Consider the following 19,621-nt stretch of genomic DNA (forward strand, 5'->3'; position numbering starts at 1 on the left):
ATAACCTTTCAAAACAACAAATAAAAAATCTTTTAAGGGATTAAATTTGTAATTTTTAATTAATTCCAATTCCAATTTTAAACCCAAAATCGAAGATTTTAACTGAAAAATTAGTCAGGAATAAACTTAAAAAAAAAATTATTCAAAGTTGAACCACATTTTTGTGGTTATGTTTAAATTTTGCAGAATTTGAAGCGTTTTCTTTGCATAGAAATTCTTTATTCTGTCTATTAATAAGAATTCTTCCACTTTGAGGGTGAGAATTAATGTTTTTGGAGGTTATCTTCTTACTAAGTCTTGTTTTAATTTGTCATATAACCTAGAAAATTGTTCAGAAGTTTTTTTTTCTACCGATAAATCAAAGGAAATTGTTTAAGAAACATTGAAAATACTGAAATACTTTCACTTCTTAAGTACTTTTGCTGAGATTTTAGTGGTTCTTCAGCACTGAAAACTGTGCTGAAAGACTCCATTTCTAGCAGTGCAGAATGGATGTGAATTAGTTTGCATGAGTGCCGCATTTTGCAGATATAAAAATGAGCATTACGATATTTACCCCACGTAATTATCCGGCGGGGAGTTGCATATAAAATGAAGACGGGATAATGGACTCTGGCACAATGGGGCGAAAGCAGTTTTGAGTATTTCAATAATTTTCCAGAGGGGTTGAACATGATGGAGTTTTAGTGGAGTGCATAAATTGCAATTTGAAAGTTGCTTTTGGCTCTCTCAGATATTTTGCCCGGAAATCATCCCTTGATGGCTTGCAACACTTTTGGCTGGGAATGACTTGAGTGAATCTTGCTAAAATTCCAAAGTCATTATCATAAGTTTTGAAAGGATGAAAGGAGAGTTCCTAAATGTGTGTGTGTGGCTAAAAGAGGATAAGGAATTTGGGTATAGAGAATGCGGTCAGTGAATTTTAATCTCCAACTTTAGGAGGAAAATAGCGCGAATTCTTCTCAGTTTTTCTCTTTTTCACTCTGGAGGAGTGAAAAAAAAAGTATGAAAGCTCAGGACAATAAAGCAGCGAAAGCGGGGCAAAAAGATTCCTCACTCGCTGTAAGAACCTAATGTGATACATTGGGCTTGGAGATGAGGCAAAAAGTCCTCTTTTTGTGGACTTTTTCCGAGGCCAAAACTTCCTCCGCGACTTGAGAAGATACATCGTGCGGTGATGGCAAAGAGGAGGAAAACAGGCGCAGGATTCGCTGTGGAAATTAATGGGGCTCACTTGCGACACTCTTCACGCGTGGCACCCATTCGGGGGGCTCTTCTGGGTGGGGCTCAGCCCCCGATGACCACCGAGAGCGGCTGTAATGAAGACAGATTGCCCATGGAAGCCTATTTATTAAATGATAATGAGTGCCCTCGGCAGTGACAAAATTGATTCTCCCGGATGTGATTGCGACCTTTGTTTACCCGCCCAAACACCCCCAAAAACACCCCTTGTGAGTACCTCTGAGGCAATTATGCGTGACACATTAGAGAGGGTTTTTTTTATCCCACTACAACTTGCGTGGCTTCACTTTTTTCACCCAACCTTGTATCACACTTCCTATGGCTTTTCCCACCCTTTTTTTCTTTAAAGGGAAGCTTTTCGGGGGGAGAATTTATATTGGGAGTCAGAGAGAGAGCCTTTTATGCCTCCTGGAAAACAAGAGAAAGTTTCATGGAAAATTGCTAATGTATTTATTTGTATGCTCAAGTTGTCTTGTAAAGTATCTTCTTTTTCTGGTAGCAAACAAATTTATGGGACTTTGCAGCGGGATGACTAAATAGAAGTTGGAATACTGAGGATGGGAAGTCGCGGAATTCTCTATTATTCTCCCTCCTACAATTGCTGGAAGAAGGAGAATGAAGTGCGGCTTCGAAGGAGGGAATTCTCAAAACTTGTAGTTTTTCGGCACTTTCTTCATTTAAAATACAAGAAAACTCACCATAATTTATACACTTTCACAGTTCTCAAGCGAATTTAATACTGTTGCGATTGTGCATAACAAGAGAAATGTGACTGGGTGATTTTTGAGGAGTTCTACTGGTCTCAATAAAATATTTAATCAAAATATGAATGAAAATAACCAAAAATTTAATATTTTCGGCAAGATATATAAACAAATTACATTAATTTTTAAGTATAATCTAAATATTTGATTAAAATTTATTTATTCGACTGTTTTTTGTAAATATCGCCGCCAGAGGGCGGCAAAGTTGGCGTGAGGGACGCTAATAATATCGACAGAACGAAATTTGAGCACTAAAATAAAGCTTTTCGCGTAGAAAAAGCTCAGAAAATCAATATTGCATGACATCTAGAAGTTCCGATTGTATTTCTTAAAGGAAAATTCAGTCCTGTGATTATAATTCTGGCATTTTTCTCCTCATTTGTGGTGGTCGAGGCGAGTTTTTGACGAATTTTGTGACTTTTTTCTCATGATGTAACAAATATTTTAATATTTGTGGCATGAATCAAATGATTATTGACATTTTGATGAAATAATTAGAAAGAAAATGGTATAAAATTGCGATTGGTTTTCCCCTTGTGCATTATATGATTCTGTGTTGAGACGGTTTAAGCGCTTTGGCCCAAAATCTGGATTAAAAGCGACTCTGAGTGTAAATACTATGATGACTAAAGCTGTCGTATTCAAGACAAAAGAGCTTAAACTCATCCGCAGGAAAGCGATGGAAAAGGGCACAAAGTTATCCCACGTCGCGCAGTTACGACAGGGTGGAAAACATAACCCCGCAGAGAGCACACGAAAATAGGATAAATTTCCGCTTCCGCTGAGCATTTTCATTGTGCATGAGTGGCGTGAAAGTGTGTTAATGGCGAATGAATGGAAAACAGAAAAAAAGGAGTATCAATAAATCGCATATGTTGTGTGAGGGAAGAAAATTTGTTGCGGAATTTGAGCGTCTTTGAGGAGCGCAACATTGTCGAAAATCTATTATGACAGGCGAAGTACGATAAATTTCCGTAAATTGCACAATAAGAGACAATATTGGATCTAAGCCATTTATCTGATTCACATGAGAGCGAGACAGACCTCAAGGTTGTGCCATTCTTGGTTGCCTGGAAGCTGGGCAACAAATGGGATTTGGTGCTTTATCTCGGGGCACATAAATAAATTAAATGCTGCTAATGGAGAGTGTGCTTGAATATTTGTCAACTAAAGTATCAACTTAAATATCTTTTAAGCAGCCACCCCACTAAATATGACACAAATTGTGTCGCTCTGTCGCATTACCACTGTAATTTACAGCTCAAAGTGGCAAAGAATGGGATAAAGACGGAGGAGGGCAAAAAGAGACATTAGCCAACAGATCTGCCAACGAGTTGTTTGTCAAGACAGACAAACAAAACATAAAATTGTCATCAGGCAATCCGGTCGAGGGGGTGTGAGGGTGGGAAAGGGTGTGTGTGTGCTCATGAAAAAAGGATTTGGACCCCCGTTTTCGTGCTGATCTCAATTCTGCTGACATGGTTTTATCTCTCGAGTTGAGGAATTGTCCATTTTGCATGCAGTTTGATGGGCGGGAGCGGCGAAGGAATCCCAAATATTGCTGATTTTCCATTTCACTCCTGAAATTTGCTCCACAGTTGAGTCAATTTTTTTTCACATGAACAGACAAAATGAATTATTCTACTTTGATATATTCACTATATACTAAAATTGGCCGTTTTGCTTTTCGCCCTCCTTTCGCTGTGTGAGTTTTCGGAGTTCTCGACACGGAATTTTGTGCTGAAAGCCAGAAAATGAATTTCCCACCCAGAGAGAGAGAGAGAGAAATGACTCGGAAGCTGAAATGCAAAATGAATCTAATTTTAAAATTGTTCCGAAAAAAGCGAGAAGCATATTTTGTCTTAGAAGAGTTGATAAATTGGACTCAGACAAGATTGTGTTTGTGATTTTTTGGTCCGTGAATATAAAACGATTTAAAGAAAATTGTCGCTTTTATTATACTGGAGCTTTAAGATTATATCTTTTTATTCCATCTTATTCCAATAATCTGATGGTTAACTGGATTATGTGTAAAATATGCCTTTTTGCAGTTTTATCAGCTTGAAAAATCATCATCTTTTCTACAATTCTCTTGACAATTCTCATACAATGACTCCAAATCAAATAGAGCCACTTGAGGCTCTGAGTTATATCGAGGTCTGAAATTTTCCACCAATCTTCCCTCATTAATGAGCAATTATCATGTCAAGTTTCAAGACATTCGGTCTAATCCTTAATCCCTTTATGATATCAAAACCGAACCAAAACAGCAATCAATCGTCTCTTGAGTAACAGTTGAATTTTTGCCACTTAAATATGTTTTGAGTTCTCAATGAAGTTTAAATGTATCCAGAGTGTCTTTAGGATAATTGTCCTGTAGATTTTCATACTTTATCTGGACTTTATAAATGTTTATAAGTGGCGTGAACAATACGCGATTCTAGAGAAAACATAAATGAAGGCATTAAGAGAATATTTGAGATTATTTTGAAGATCATTTCTAGAAAGGAATTACATTATGAGCGACTAAAAGGCAAATACTTAAAGAGAAAAATCTAAATCTGTGTTAAATACAATATTAACTGAAAATTGTATACAAAACTTTAAGAAGAACTTATTAATACTGAACGATTAAAGAACTTTTCACGGTTTTAACAATTGTACAAATTCTCGATTTTGCAACAATCAGGAAGTTTTTCCAGTGTTACAAACGTTTTTTAACTTAAAACCTTGCATAAATCCGTAAATATCCGATTGAAGATAAAGTATTTAGGCAAAGTTGTTTAATAATTGCGGTGTTTGCAACCTTTTCAGTCTTTCACTCTTTCAAAATTGTGTACAATAGTTTAAATAATTGAATTTTGAAGAAATAACAGGATAAAATATCTATTTTTACTGAGAACATCGACGAAATCGTTCTTTACACGAAATGCATCGAAGATTTTCTGTGCATCTTGAGTCAAGTGACACTGCATCCCCAATAGAAGCAACCCTTTGTCTATGTATGTTGTCGAATGTTTGCTGTTTTCCATCTTGAAGACCACACATTTTATTTCTCTCCTTCAGCTTCATGTTCAGACCTATGATATCAGTAGAAATACTCTCAAACAAGTTGACAAAAAAAATACAATTATTTGTATGATAAACATGGAGAATTCAATAATTAAACTTTAACCAACTCTGCATTTAAATGTGAAAACAGAACACAAGGCAATTAAAGATTTACACTCAATTTACATGCGATGCACTTGTTAATGAATTGCACAATAGATGGCAAAGTTATCTCGTTGCTCTATTAAAATGACATTTGGAATGGAAATGTGGAAATTTGAAGGAAAATATTTGAAATTCCGGTCAACTGGGGGAAGCTTGATTGCGATACTGGTAGAGATTAACTCTCCAACCAGGAAAATTGTCCTTCTCATGCAGAGTTATTCGTTTTTGTCATGTGCGGAGATGGGAAAATTTCATTTGTGCGATAAGACGAAAGGAATGCAATAAATATTTCTCCATGAAAAATAACTTCTTGAAATTTTCTAAATTGGATATTTTCCAGGCACAGCATTTAATATATTCATATTCTTTCCATTCTCCACTTCCACCGCCCCCCCCTTTTGAATAAATAACCCTCTCCCGTCGAAGTGGGTTCATTTGATGGTGCTTTTGCCAGGGGAGAAGCCAATAAGCCTATTTAGGATGTATTTCGTCTGATGTTTCCGGTTGAGATGTATCGAGTCGACGTAAACAGATTGAGAGCGATAGATTTGTTTTCATCATCCACTAAAAATCACCCCCGAGCATATTTTGTCCTCGTGTTGCCAAATCTGCCACGAAGGTCCACCCATTTGGCCGTCCAGGCGAAGGGATGAGAGTGAAAATTAAATATGTAGAAGGGGTGGGGGTGGAAAAACCCCAAAAACCATATAAATGGAGAGTTTGTGCGATTGTCCTTTTTTCCTCGTTGTCCACACAAAAAAGCATGTCGCAAAAAAAAATCCCCTTTGGGGACAACGAAATATCTCTCGACAAATCCAGTGGGAATGAAACTGTTGATAAAACACCTCCCGACATTCCATAAATCGAGGCATTTTATTGAGTGATAGAGATTTATTTGGGCTTTAAGAAATTGTGAAAAGATATGTTTCCTGGGGGTTTTTAAAGAAAGCATATAATTTCGTGGCTTTTGAAAGCTCGCCAGAAAAATTGGCAGTAAAGAGGAGCTTTTGTGGGTTTATTATCGAGGAAAGTGCCTCGCCAAATCATCCCAAATTATCGCCTCTCCCCACAAGAAGAATGCGGATGTCTTATGGAAAATTGCTCCTGTAAGCAATTTCGCGTCTTAATTTCTGTTTATTAAAATGATATATTGGCGAGAAGGAGGCGACGTGACACCCACTTTGGCTGCCTTGGCGCGCGATGCTCGCTTCGCGACTCTGGCGGAGCATTTTTGTTGTGCAAACACATTATTTATGCTGAATCAGCGCCACCCCCGGTGGGGTGGGCGATGGACAGAATGGCCCCCCGAAGAAGGCGAACAATGATCAAATGCGTTATCCGAAGGAATGCCATCAATATTTCAGCGGTATAAATCTATGGGGGTGAATCGATCTCAAGTGCTTCTCGTGGATGCTGTCAAAGTGTGGGGGTGGCAAAAAGGAAGGACTTCAGTCGGTCCATGTCATGAAATATCGGAGCTGAAAGTAATTTCCTCTGCTCACACGAATCTCGATTGCAATCCATTGTGTGGGTTTCGTGAATTCCAGGGTGAATTTCAGCCAATTTCAGCACATCTTTAATTAAAACTGACTTTTTTTTGCACCCTCACTCACCATGTTTTGGGGTCCGTGAGATGAAAATCGTCACATAATCCGTAGTTTTTCCATCTCTCAGCTAATCAGTGGCTCGTCCTCAGGAATACTCAATGAATAGACAATGGCTTTCCGTTCTCCTTTCTCAGCCACTTTCCCAATTATCTCCACACACCTGATTCACCGAGAAACACACCATTGAGAGTCAATTTCCCATTTGACCATGATCATCCTATCTCTTTGTCTCCCATCGCATTTCTATAGGCCTCCCCCGCAATCATTCACCTCCTCTGGCCCACAGTCCGTCCTTTTTTTCTCCACCGCCAAAGTGACACCGAGAAGGCCGCCAGGATTGCCCAAGGGGGAGATAGTGTGGTCAGAAGTGGTGTACAGATCAGTAGAAGTTTAAGGAAGTGAAAGTGTTGGAATTTATGCAATATTTGACTCACACCTTTGATTTTCTGCTGATTATTTTACATAATTTTAATTTTGACATGTTTTTCTAGGTTATGTGACTGATTTATGACGAAAAACCGTCTTAAAGTAGAAATTCTTATGCCTAAATTCAAAGCATTTCCATTTTATTGGTAGAATTGCATTTTTTAACTCAATGAAAATCGTTACTTTTAACGGAAACAATGCTAAAAAAAAACATAACCTCATTTTCTTCAATAAACTGTTGCGATTTTATATTAGGGATAAATAGATAAATTATAATTAAATGGTTTTTATCAAGAAAACTATGCAAAAATGCAGTTTTAGCTAAAGACAACCATAAAATTTCTAGAGTCTAAATTGTAAGTATTTTCACTTCCCAATTTCCAATGAAAATCGTGATTTTCGGAAACAACGCTAAAGTGAAACATAACCTAAATTTCTTGTGATAAACTATTGCAATTTTAAGCTGAAACTAAAGAAGATGATTATTAAAAAGATTATGATCAAGAAAAATACGCAAAAGTGTAATTTTAGCGGAAGAAAATCATAAAATATCGTGCAAAAAAGTGAGTTTTAAAATTGTCAGTTAGATTTCGGTTATTACTTGATTTTGAAGTCTGAAGTCTTGGGAAGTGTTAAGGAACAGATCTTAGCCGTATTATCTTCCCCTTGGGACTTCCGTGTGTGTGTGTGTGGGGCTGCGAGGGGGGCCCAATTGAGAAATTATACGCCAACGGAATTCATTGAGGAGGCCTCCATTTCCCATGTGGCTCCCTTTCAGGTCAATTTCTTACAAAATTCTTTTGTGCGAAATTCCACAATTTCACTCAATTTCCCCCCCAGACAGATGGAAACTCTAACTTCTTATTTCTTTTTTGCCTTCCAAAAACTCTATGCCATATATTGGAGAGTTGTAACTTTCGTCCCTATGAATATTGGGGCATTTTCTCCTTTGTCTTTTTTTTCCTCCATTGTGTTGAATGTGAATTTTTCTTGGTGCGGCAAAATCAAGTGCTTCTCATGGCGAATTGAAAATCTCCGTTGTGGCCTTTAAACTCACACATTCATCATTTCCACTTGACCTCCTGTCGTCACTAAGATGAATCTGTGATCCCAGGTAAATCCTCGCTGTCATTTCGCTGAATCCTGATGAATTGAGCGTCTGATGTTTTGGTTCTCAACACCTGACAAATTCACACTTGTGCTCCGGGAGAGGCTCATGATCTTGGCACGGATTTATTCATCACCCAAATTCGCTGTTTTGCCACGGCAAAACAGCCACCAGATTAAGGGAACCGGATAAATCTCTCGTCTCTGCATCCCTGGACGCGAGACACGATGTGAACTTGTGTGAATTACTGGGTACTTTTGGCATGATTTGTGTTTGTGTGTATTTTTTTTGCCCACACACAGAGAAAAGAGGGGAAATACGTTATAATATATATAACGTCGTAGTTAATATCATAACGCCAGTCGTAATAATCAAGCCAACTTCGCGTTATAAATAGGATTCCGTGTTATACCATTTACTACATTTCACTCATTTGGTCTGGAAAATCAACTACGCGTTATAAATAGTATTACGCGTTATAAAATATGAAAGTCTAGTAATTATTTACTATGCGCAATTTCGTTGTAAATGTCATAACGTGATATTTCCGCGATAAAGAATGAAACGCAGTAAATGGTATAACGCGTAATGGAATTTACAACGCGTAGTTGATTTTTCGGAGTCGAAGCTTTGAATTATGTCTTTATTACGCCGTTATAATATGCATAACGAGCGTAGTTGATTTTCTTTGGTCTGAAAAGAATTACGGCATAAAAACGTTATGATATTAACTACGGCGTAGTTGATTTCATGATATTTGGTTGCTTTTAACGTTATAATGCACCCATTATAGTATTCATAACGAGCGTAGTTGATTTCTCACAATTTTATTACGAATTCACGAAGCTTTTGAGAAACGTTATGATATACATAACGCGTAGTTGATTTTTCGTAAACTTCGTAACATTTATATAATGTATTACGCGTTATGACGACGTAGTTAATTGCATCATGAGATATTTTTCGCTGAGTGCACCTTTTGCAACTCCGCGCGGTGTTGAGGGATGAAAAAGCGCCCACCCTAAAAATGAGGACAGTTTCGGTTAGTGTTTTTAGAATAATATTCTGACTGGCTGTGGAAAAACCACGAGAGCAACATTTCAGCCACCAAATGTTTCGAGATGGCTCCATTTCTTCCATTTCGCCCCGTTTCCCCTCAACCTTAGCCACGCTTTTTTCCGGTGGGATCCATAAATTGTATGGCAGGAAGCATGTGAAAACTGAGCTGGGGAGTTTTGTGTTGTGTCACAAAATATATACTGAGGGACTCGGGGAGAACAAAAGAGAAATTTACTACCACCTTTTATGTAGCGCTTAATACACTTTTTACAGGATTCTCCGTGTCACGGCGTTCACTGCATTTCTTCGCGCCAAAAAATCATGACACATCCAAGAAGCTTTTGCGAGAGCTTTCCCGCCACTTGGTGGCACTTTTCCGGGCTGTCAGGAAAAATGCTCCGCCGTGTTGGGTGAAAACTGACCGGCGCTGTTAATTAAAGTTGACTTTTCTCATGATGAAATTTCACGAGAAAAAAATGCCTTTCTTTTCTCACGCAAATTTTGTGTGAATTTATGCATAGATTTGCACGAGTCAACACTCCCTTGACTGGATTTGTACCATAATTAATATTTCATCCCTCAACAAGACGGGGGAAAAGATTTTTGAGCCATTTTCAGCGCAATTCATGCGCACAGATAAATAATTTACATTCTCTCTGGCTTGATTCTTTTCGGACTGTGTATATATTTTTGTATTGTGCGTTTGTTTACCCGCATTTTCTCAGACCCTAATTGTGATGATTATGAATGAATGAGGCAAACTGGGAAATGGTCAGCTTTTTCTGCTCATTCAAATCTGCTGAAATCTGGCATAATTAAGTGGAACTGAGAGCACAAGTCAATTAAAGATTTATACTCAATTTACATTATGCTCGTGTTAATGAATTAGTAAAACAGATTTAATACCTTTTTTTATCAAATAATTGGGTTGTTTCTGTTAACAGAAAAATTCCCGCGAAAATAGCATAAATCTGACTCGTTGTTTCTTAATTAAAAACACTTCTTTGGCTAGCAAGATTGAATGTAATATATAAAAGAGGATTTTTCATACTTTCACGTCTTATGTATAATACTGAAAAATTTTAAAATTTGTATTTTCAGTTAATCAATACTTTTTATCCAGAAAATACATATGTGTAAAATTTTCATGCCTTTTACAGCGTAAATTGTGAAAAGTTGATTTTTCTTGAGGAAACTGTCTCAAACTACCGTCAAACGTGTTAAATATCTCTTCAGGATTTTTCAAAAATGTTCTTAGTTTCTAGATTTTGAATTAATAAATATTATTTGTGACATTTCTTGATTGTTTCACTTGAAAACATTGGAGAAAGTCAATGTAAAGTATGAGAAGGTGATAAAATGTACTCAAATATTTTTAAAAATTGACTTTGGAAAGTAATTTTTTCAGTTTCTTTCTTTTAACTTGCAATATTTCAGTTAAAATTTCAATGAATACAAATTAAATTAATTTGCAGAGCAATATTAACACTTTGATGAACGTTTTTGATGTGGTTTTCAGTATTTTTGTCTTCCAATTCATCCGTCGATGTGGAAATTAATCAATTTAGCAACTATTCTAAACAGAATAGTCACTCGACATGGTGTGAAAATATTAAGCATCGTGTAAACTTCCAACAGCGCCGAAATCAAGTACAACTCAATGAATGAGTTAGACGCGGATTTAGCCACAAACAGAGTTAAGCAAGTGCTGAATCACAATGAAATTCCTGTGGAAAATAGTTGTTTGTGTTTCTAAGCCAAACTCTTGAAGCACCAGAGTTAACAATGAGCAATGCCTTTGCCTTAGAACAAGGTTAATTGATTGAATTACCAAAGATATTTAGCAGTTTGGCAAGTTTCACTCATGTTTCTCGTCATTTTTTCCGAGTAGAGATAATTAAAACTCCGCTCATATAAGAATGGAAAGGAATATTGAAGGAATATTCAGAATTCCGGAGCAACACGATTTTCGGAGGAGGAAAAAAAAACGGATGCTTGTTGCGGAATGACAAAGGCGTGCACTGAATATTCACGATGCCGCGCCTCGGCTTTCCATTAAGATGCTCGAGATGCCTGTCCTCAATCCGGCAGCTGCGAACTTGGCTGATTAGGTGAAGGTGGGAGGAAATTGCAGGCTCAAGTGGAGCACTGCGGAGGATGTGTGTCAATGGGAAAGGCTGTTTTCACTTTGTGTCCCACACTGAAGACTCTCTCTCTCTGTCGAGGATGTGGCGAGTCTCGGAGTCGCAGTGCAAAAGAAAACTTCCGACAATGTTGGGGGATAAACAACAAAACTTTCCCCTGATTAATATGAATGGTACACAAAAGCACATCTTCTTTGCACATTATTATGCGGATGTTGGGCTGATGTTGATATATTTCGCATATATCACAGCCTCAGGGGTGAAGGCAGGCCTTCTCTCACCCCCTTTTCTCCTCCCTCTCTCTCTCTCTCTCAGACAAGTCGCACTGACGCTAGCACATGGCCGAACTCCTTCACTTGCCTTTTGCACAATTGTTATTTATGTTGGCCAAAAAGTTTCTCAGCTCAAGTCAAATAAAATGTAAATCACTGACTCTTATGTGGATCCCTTCAACCCTTGAACTGCGCCTCAGTGTCTCGAGCATGTTCGCCACTCAAGTGGTGCAAAAATTTACATACAACCCCGAGATGATCTCTTCCTTCTCTCTCTCTCTTTGCTCAGTTTCTCGAAACTTTATTTGAAACTTTGCACGCCTGCCGCGGATTTACAGTGTTTCTTCTCCTCCCGCCCAGAAAACAATTAAGGTTTCTTATCACAGAATTAATGTTAAGGGTATTTAGAGGGTGTGTCACAATGTCACTGGACAATTCTTGTTCTTCGATATCACCAGACGATCCGAGTCGAGGCCCAATTGATCCAGAGCATCGTAGATCTTCTTGCGGATCTCGAAGACGAAATCCCGCTCGCGGCCCAGCAACCAGATTTGATCTGTGGAAATATGTGGAAATTTGAGTGCCGAAACCACTAAATAAATACCCCGAAGCGAATGAAGTGCTGAAATATTTGTAGCAATTCTGAGTAACACACAGATGTGTTAAACTTCAAACATGGAAAAGTTTAACATATTCGAAATGAATAAGGAAAAACAGTCCTTGCTATTCTCGCTAAAACACTGTTTTAGAGTTTTAAGCGATGTCAGAATGTGTAAGAGAGGAAAAACGGTGAAATTTGTCAAAAATCCGTGATATAAAGAATTTACTGCAAACATAATTCATGTTCGTGCTTGAAAATTAGAGCCACAATTTCCGATTGATCCTTTTTTGCAAGATATTTACAGATTTACACATTCATACTAAGCAAAGACGTGTGTTAAAACAATATAACACATTTTTAACATATTCTGTGTGACTGAGAATTGCTCCAATTGTCACAATTCGATGTGGAGCATATTTTTAATTGCCTCGTGACGAGTTTAAGGCAATAAAGCGCGCATGGTGAAATCAAACATTAAATTGCCTTTTCAACAGATTTCATTCACTTTCAGGCTCGGACGTTTGTGGCTCACCAGTGTGGGCGAATCCGAAATTGAAGCACGACCAGAGGATGGCGAAATTATCGTAATCAGTGAATAGGATTTGGTATTTTCCAGAGCCGGGCAGCAATCGAGCCAAGGCGGTCGGAAGTCTCGACGAGAGCTACAAAATGCAGAGAAATTGTGAAAAAGGAAGTAAATAAAGCTAGAAGAAAAAATCCCTGAATATCTCAAAGGAGTGAAAAACGCAGAAACATTTCAAATATTGGGCTATTTATGGAATATTCCACATTTTTCATACAACTTTTAATGGGTGAAATTATAAAAATTGAGTGGTGTTTTAGCGTGAAAATGAGTGAAAATAAATATAAAGGGGAAAATTCGCTGCAAAATTCCATTAATTGATAGAAAAATATAAACAGCGTTTATTTTAATGTGAATATTGGTGAAAATTTCAATAAAAATCATTTATATTTGGCACTTATTAACTCTCCTAATGATATTAAGAGTGAGTGAAATAAAAAAATAATTTCCTCGATATTTGCCAAATTGCACAATTTGATTGACTTTTTATTGCAATGTCATAGTGAATTGTGGAAAGAGCAATTAAATGCAATTAAATTAATTGATTGAATTTAAAAGAAAAATAATCGATCTGGCTTGTGAAGCTAAATGCAATTTAAATTGATTAAATAAATACAGATTTTTGTGATGCTGCCAAAAATTATCATCTCTGAAATTGGAAAGAGAATGAAACAATTGAATATCTAGCAGAAAATATTCAACCAGATTACTTTTTGACCCCATTTTGAGGTCAGTGTGCTAAAAATTAACATAAAAAAACGCCGCGAGAAACGAGTTTTTTTTTGTCTTCTGTTTGTACAATTCTCTCGACTTTGTCTCGAAAGTGAGCATGAAAGTCATATATTGAGAATTGCAAAACCTCTCAAGATACACACACGCGTGCGAAGAAAAGTCCACTTTGAATTGATTGCATTGAATTATCATTTCATAATGCAAAGTGAGTCAGAGAGTCTGGGAGACTTTGCACTTGAGCTGATGAATGGGATCAATTTGGGTCTCACCTGGAAGTGCATAATGGATGAATTCTCAGACTCTGGCAGCGCGAAGCCGAGGGAAACGGATGGATTTCCGGTCCTGTTTAAGGGGGGAAATTTGAGAGGTAATGGAATTGACATGAATTTGCTGGTAATCTCACCATTGATTCACCGTCTTGATGGCGACTTCCAGCCTCCCATAGTCCGCCTCCAGATCTTCAGACATGTTCACGGGCTGGAAGGAGAGCGTCGTGCAGCCGGCAGCGATTTCCGGCAAGTAGAAAGATCGCTCCACTTCGTACCACTTTCCCGTGAACTGCCAATGAGACACGGTCAGTTAATCTAAGTGATTTTATCTCGTGGTCATCGCTAAAGTGACGCCAAAGATTGCATAAGGAGCCATTGCGAGCCAATGAAAGTAAAATTGCCGCACAAAGGCAAGACATTGCCCGCGTAGGCTGAAATGTCGAGCATTCCGAATCCAGTTCAGGTGGATTGCATAGGTCAGGGATGGTGAGTTCGCTGTGCGCGTGCATAAAAGTCAGGCAGTGAAAAACCGGGGATTATGGTGACTTTATGAGCATTTCAAATGCAATGAGCCGATAAAGTCGTTGTGCCCAGATAAAATAAATTGATTATTTTACAACAGACATTCTGAGCGTCACTTATGCTAAGTTTTAAGGGGGAGATATTAGGGATTGGAAGTGGTAAAATATTTGAAAAATTTGAACTCCAAAAGGATATTTGCAACAAATTTGTGCGTTTTCTAAGTTATTTTGCTTAGAAAAACCAATTTTATCATTTTTCTAGGTTATGTGGTTGATTTAAAAGCTATTCTGGTGATTAAAAAACACTCAAAATCATCAAATTTGTGTTTAATCTGGGAATATTTCTCTTTTTTCTGACAGAATTGAGCATTTTCTTTCAAAAGAAACATCAGATTGATTAAATTACAATAGAAATCAGCTTAAAAGTCAATCATAACCTCAAAAACGTCATTTCAACCCAGAAGAATGTCTATTTGTTTAGTTATTTCCGCACTTTGTGCTTTAAAGTGGCGATTTGAGCCTTCAATCTTTGCAAATTTCCTGGTTTTAAAGCATAAAAATCATGCCAAAATGATTTTTTAACCGGATTCATAACCTCACAATTTGGTCAGAGGTTTTCTAAGCATGTTCCTACGACAAAACTAGAAAATTCTCACAGAAATTTGTTCAGGAACAAATCCTGGGATCTGAAATCTAAGTATTTGAAGAGCCTTAAGTTCCTGGGACGGAAAAACCTGGATTAGATTGTGATAAATTAGAAAAGAGTGCAAGAAACTGTTGAAGGAGTCTAAAAAGCGATGAAAAATGCCTCTGAAGGTGTTCAGGAGTGTCTTAAGTGTTGAAGATTTTGCACAGAAACTGCGGAAGTGTCAGGAAGTGTTGTACAGATTAAAGCCAGTATTATCTCCCCCTTGCTAAGTTTAGAAGTGAAATGACCAATAAGTGAGGATTAAGAGAGCAGTTTGAGTGCTGTTGTCAACCGAAATTGGTTAAAGTTTCGCCTTCCCTGGCATCATTTCAAATCTCATATCTCTCCTAACGGCTCTCTTCCTTCCGCGAAGTCCAACATCGCGTCGCGACTGCAATTCCGCCACTTTACGCGCTGGCAAAACCAGTGTCATTGGCAACAATGTTGCCCACAGAAAGGGTGAAAGTGTGGAAATGCTGCGGTTGCGGAAATGACAGCGCGAAAAGTCAATTGAAAAGACTTTATGGCAATTCATGGCCAAAACCGAGCGCCAATTTTCCACCAATTAATGCCCCAAAACAAATCACTGATGGTGAATTTTGGGGGGAAATGTATCGATTTACACAAATGAGAATTCTACACTGATTTCCATCAATTACACACTCTTTTTTTTGCACTCCTGTTTACACTCTCTTGGCAGTTCTTTAATTGATGACACACGGATTGGATTCAATTGGCGTGTTGATGTTGTACGGAAAAGGCGCTAAATACCTTAGTCATGTTGTATTTTGGCATTGATGGATACTTCGGACATCTGCAAGAGAGAGAGAGAAGAGTTATAGTCAATATCTACATAAGACTAATTGCAAGCAGTGGCAGATAAATGAGCAATTTTCAATGCTGCACTAATTGAAATACTGTGTGCTCTAAATTCTCCTCTTCGGGGAGGGATTTCGAAAGAGAGTTCAGCAATTTCACAGTTTCCTCCTAAAGTCCACACAAATTAAGGTGATTTTCATCGCTAATTGTTTCTGCAAATAAAATTCTCTATCCTCAACACTTCCAGTTTTGGTGGTTTTATTTGGTGAAATCCCACTTAGAGTTTCAGCACAAATTTCACCCGAAAGATTGAAAAGGGGAAAAAGGTCGTTGAGACACTTTTCAAGTTCAAAAACCAACAAGGAGAGTTGCGCAATAATTGAATCACCTGGAGAGACAAATTAATGGTTTTTGGCACAAAAACTCTTCCTTTCGAAATTGAAAATGTAATGGGAATGTATTAAATTAGTTTTGGTGATTTAATTTTATGACCTTCTGCTCTGTTCGGTGAGTGTTTTCACAAAATGATATTGCAATGCTCTTGTGAACATGATGAACTCCTAGAAACCAAAGAGAGAGAAGTTGTTGGAAATTGTTTAATTGAATAATGTTAAAATGCTTGGGCATAATATTGATTTTCTCAAGGAGAAAATCACGATATGTTAAAATGTGATAAAACAGTTAACCAGAATTAATTAATTTCTTATGACTCTCTTGCCATGTCCAAACATAATACAGTCTTTGACTTTCTCATAAACTTCAGTTCATAAAGTTTTGTCGGTCACACTCACTTTATGTGTAATTCAACTGTCGTTATTTCTTTAAATGCCCTGAATAAAAAATCACGTGTTGATTTCGGAGATTTCATTCATATTTGCACAAGGTATGATTTTAATTTTCTCTTCTTACATTTGGAAGACAACAGAAAAAGAAAAAGTGAAAACAACGCGTTGAGCTCAGTTATTTTTAGGATTCTGCAAGAAGTTTCAGACAAACTCAAGATTATTGAGATCTGACAGTAAGAAGCAATGTTTAAGGACTAATAGTAAATGTGGCATACTAGACAGCGTCGAAATACGTCTTTTGGCGAAGAGATGATCAAAATCGGCTGGTAAACAGCGAAGATATGCGTCGGTAAAGGTATGAACTTTGACCCTCAATATCTCCGCTCCTAAAATTTCAATCTTCATAAGTAACGATTCGTTAGAAAGGTCTTAACCTCAGCTATAACATGCTAAAATTTAAAGAAAATGCATTGGTTCGTTCTCGAGTTATATTGCTTTAAAGTTTTGAAAATCGTTTTCACGACTAAAGCGCCACTAGCGGCGGTTGTATCGAGTTATAATATTTGCGTTATTCGAGATATTTGACGGCATTTTAAGAGACATTTCCAATGAAGCTATAATTATTCAAAACGAATAATTAGGAGCAGAGTTGAAGCAATTTTAATATTCAAATTTTGATTCTTAATATCTAAGGTTTGAAAGGACCTAGGTCCTTAAGTGGCAATTCATTGGATAGGTCTCGAGGCCAGCTATAACATACTAGAATTTGGTCCCGATCCAGACCATAGAAGCCAAGTTAATGAAGAAGAAGTGTTTTAGGGGCGTTCAAAATGGAGGACGGAGGGGTGGAGGGTTGGATTTGACAACACCAAACTCTAGCGATTCAACCGCTTTTGACCTTTGTTGAAAATCGCATATGGATATCTCTAACCGTTTAGGCGCTAGACTGAATACGAAAAAAAGTGACCCCCCCATATTCGTCAAATCTCATCTTAATGCTGCATTAATGCATTTTTACATACTTTTGAGTGATTACAAGTAAAAAGGAGTGGTCAAGAGATGATTAAAGCCGAACACATTGAAATCTCTGTGGTTTAATTAAGCACCATGAAAAAAACATGCGGATAATTGCTATAGAGACATAGGCGAATTTTTCCTTATAATTAGCAAACGGAAAATTATCATGTTATTGAAAAATTACTGAGCAAAACTATGTTAAAGCGTAATTAGAGGGGATATTTTGTAATATTTACATTGTAATGCAAAATTGATTTCCAATTCAAATTGGAAAATCTTTTTTTTTTTCTCTCACTAAACATATGATAATTGTATTGATTTTATCACCAGAGAAATGTCTTTCATGTTCTTTCATTATTCCTTTATAAGAAGCTTTAGAAGATTGTGTTTCTTTTAATCAATTTAAATGAATTCTGTTGCACAAGAAATTGTAACGTCTCCAATGCGCTACTTAAAAGCATTTTCTCTCTCTCTCTCAATACATAAAAATAGTTTGTATGGTGAAGGAATCCAATCACATCTTATACCCAGGAAAGTGCCATGTTAATCCATTGCAAAAGCAATTTCGCCTTTGACTTTGTGTGAAAAGAGAGGCGACAATTCCATCGAGTTTGCAATGCACTTAATCCTGGAGCAAATCTAAACATCCTCCCGCGGATCAATTTATTTGATCGCATTCGACACGCAAAGAAGCGCCAACTCTTTCTCCCCCTTTTTATGCTTTCTTTCGCCACGCCAAAAACAATGGAACAGAGACATGACGAAAGAGCTCCAGAGCGAGAGTGGAGAAATTTCCAGCGACAACAGGTGGTCGTCAAGGGGGCTCTTGAGACTCGTGGGGGACACTTTCCGGGGGCTGTGGGGGAAGTCTTGGGGTCACCTTCCGAATCCAGATGCACGGACTGGCAGTGAGCACAGCCAAATGGCAGCGATGAGCGTGAAGATGATGTGCATTTTGTCCACAAAGCACAAAATAATCCCAAGTGAATCAACTGGCCAGTCAAAGTGCTCAATTGAGCGTGCAGTCGACAGAGTTATTCACACTTGCACCCAATCAATGCACTCCTTTCATCGGAGATCACTTTCTTGCACAATTGACCAATTTCCACTGGGGTAAAGTTGCAAAAGAGGCAACTTTTCCAACACTGTCACTGGTTTGTGCACGAAAAATGGCCCAATTCTGCACACTGGTCGCCTCGATTCATAGCAAATGAGGCAGATTTGAATTGAATTGTCCACGTGAAGTCACATTCCCTCGCGTCTGTGGTGTACACAGCAAAGTGAAAAGAGAAGGTAGACACGAGTGGTGTCGACTGAGCACAGCAAACTCTCAATTATGACTGCGTAAGAGGCATTTTCTTGAGCGTGTCGTGCTGCTGTGGTGGGAGTGATTGGCCGGAGAGGCGATGGAATGTCGCTTTTCACATCATCACGAGGCGCTGGCCAACTTCATTAGCGCCACTCTTTGTGGCTCTCAAGGTGATCACCGTGCTTCGTGACGATGGAAAAGCGCGGGAAATGCTCGCGCGCGGAGAAGTGAAATCTCTCCAATAGCCGAGACACAGTCGAATTGGAGCTTTTGCAGAGCGCAGTGGAGGCGCCGGGTTACAGTTGCAGGTCGCTGAAATGCTCTCGCTTTCGAGGGGAAATTATTTACATATCGACGGGTAAATTGAAAAATATTCAAAGTTAAAATTGTCCTTTTCCAGGAGAGAAAATTGAAGATTTCACGTTAAAATTGCCGAGAAATTTGCCAAAATTACCTGAA

General features: G+C 37.9%; 1 protein-coding gene across 2 annotated transcripts; it reads right to left on the minus strand.

Annotated features, from left to right (window-relative positions):
- Nucleotides 1-12,112: 12,112 nt before the first annotated feature.
- Nucleotides 12,113-18,870, minus strand: LOC132259984 (apolipoprotein D). Of its 2 annotated transcripts, XM_059757855.1 has the most exons (6): nt 18,734-18,870; nt 16,004-16,046; nt 14,158-14,312; nt 14,024-14,096; nt 12,972-13,101; nt 12,113-12,394 (listed from the first exon to the last, which is right to left on the minus strand). In XM_059757855.1, the coding sequence occupies exons 1-6, from the start codon at nt 18,805-18,807 to the stop codon at nt 12,255-12,257; spliced, it is 615 nt and encodes a 204-aa protein (XP_059613838.1). In that variant the 5' UTR covers nt 18,808-18,870; the 3' UTR covers nt 12,113-12,254. The 2 variants fall into 2 exon arrangements, with proteins under 2 accessions (XP_059613838.1, XP_059613839.1); XM_059757856.1 differs by lacking the exon at nt 14,024-14,096.
- Nucleotides 18,871-19,621: the final 751 nt, after the last annotated feature.

Source organism: Phlebotomus argentipes, unplaced genomic scaffold (genome assembly GCF_947086385.1).
Source record: "Phlebotomus argentipes unplaced genomic scaffold, Phlebotomus argentipes genome assembly scaffold_18, whole genome shotgun sequence".
In the NCBI taxonomy this organism is placed as follows: Eukaryota; Metazoa; Arthropoda; class Insecta; order Diptera; family Psychodidae; genus Phlebotomus; species Phlebotomus argentipes.

What these genes read in the sequence shown, in the direction of transcription:
- LOC132259984 (XM_059757855.1), bottom strand. Translation starts at nt 18,807, where the DNA reads ATGCACATCATCTTCACGCTCATCGCTGCCATTTGGCTGTGCTCACTG. An exon ending in ATCAAGACGGTGAATCAATG is followed by an intron (nt 14,097 to 14,157) that starts GTGAGATTACCA and finishes CCCCTTAAACAG; the next exon opens with GACCGGAAATCCATCCGTTT. An exon ending in TTTCGGATTCGCCCACACTG is followed by an intron (nt 12,395 to 12,971) that starts GTGAGCCACAAA and finishes ATATTTCCACAG; the next exon opens with ATCAAATCTGGTTGCTGGGC.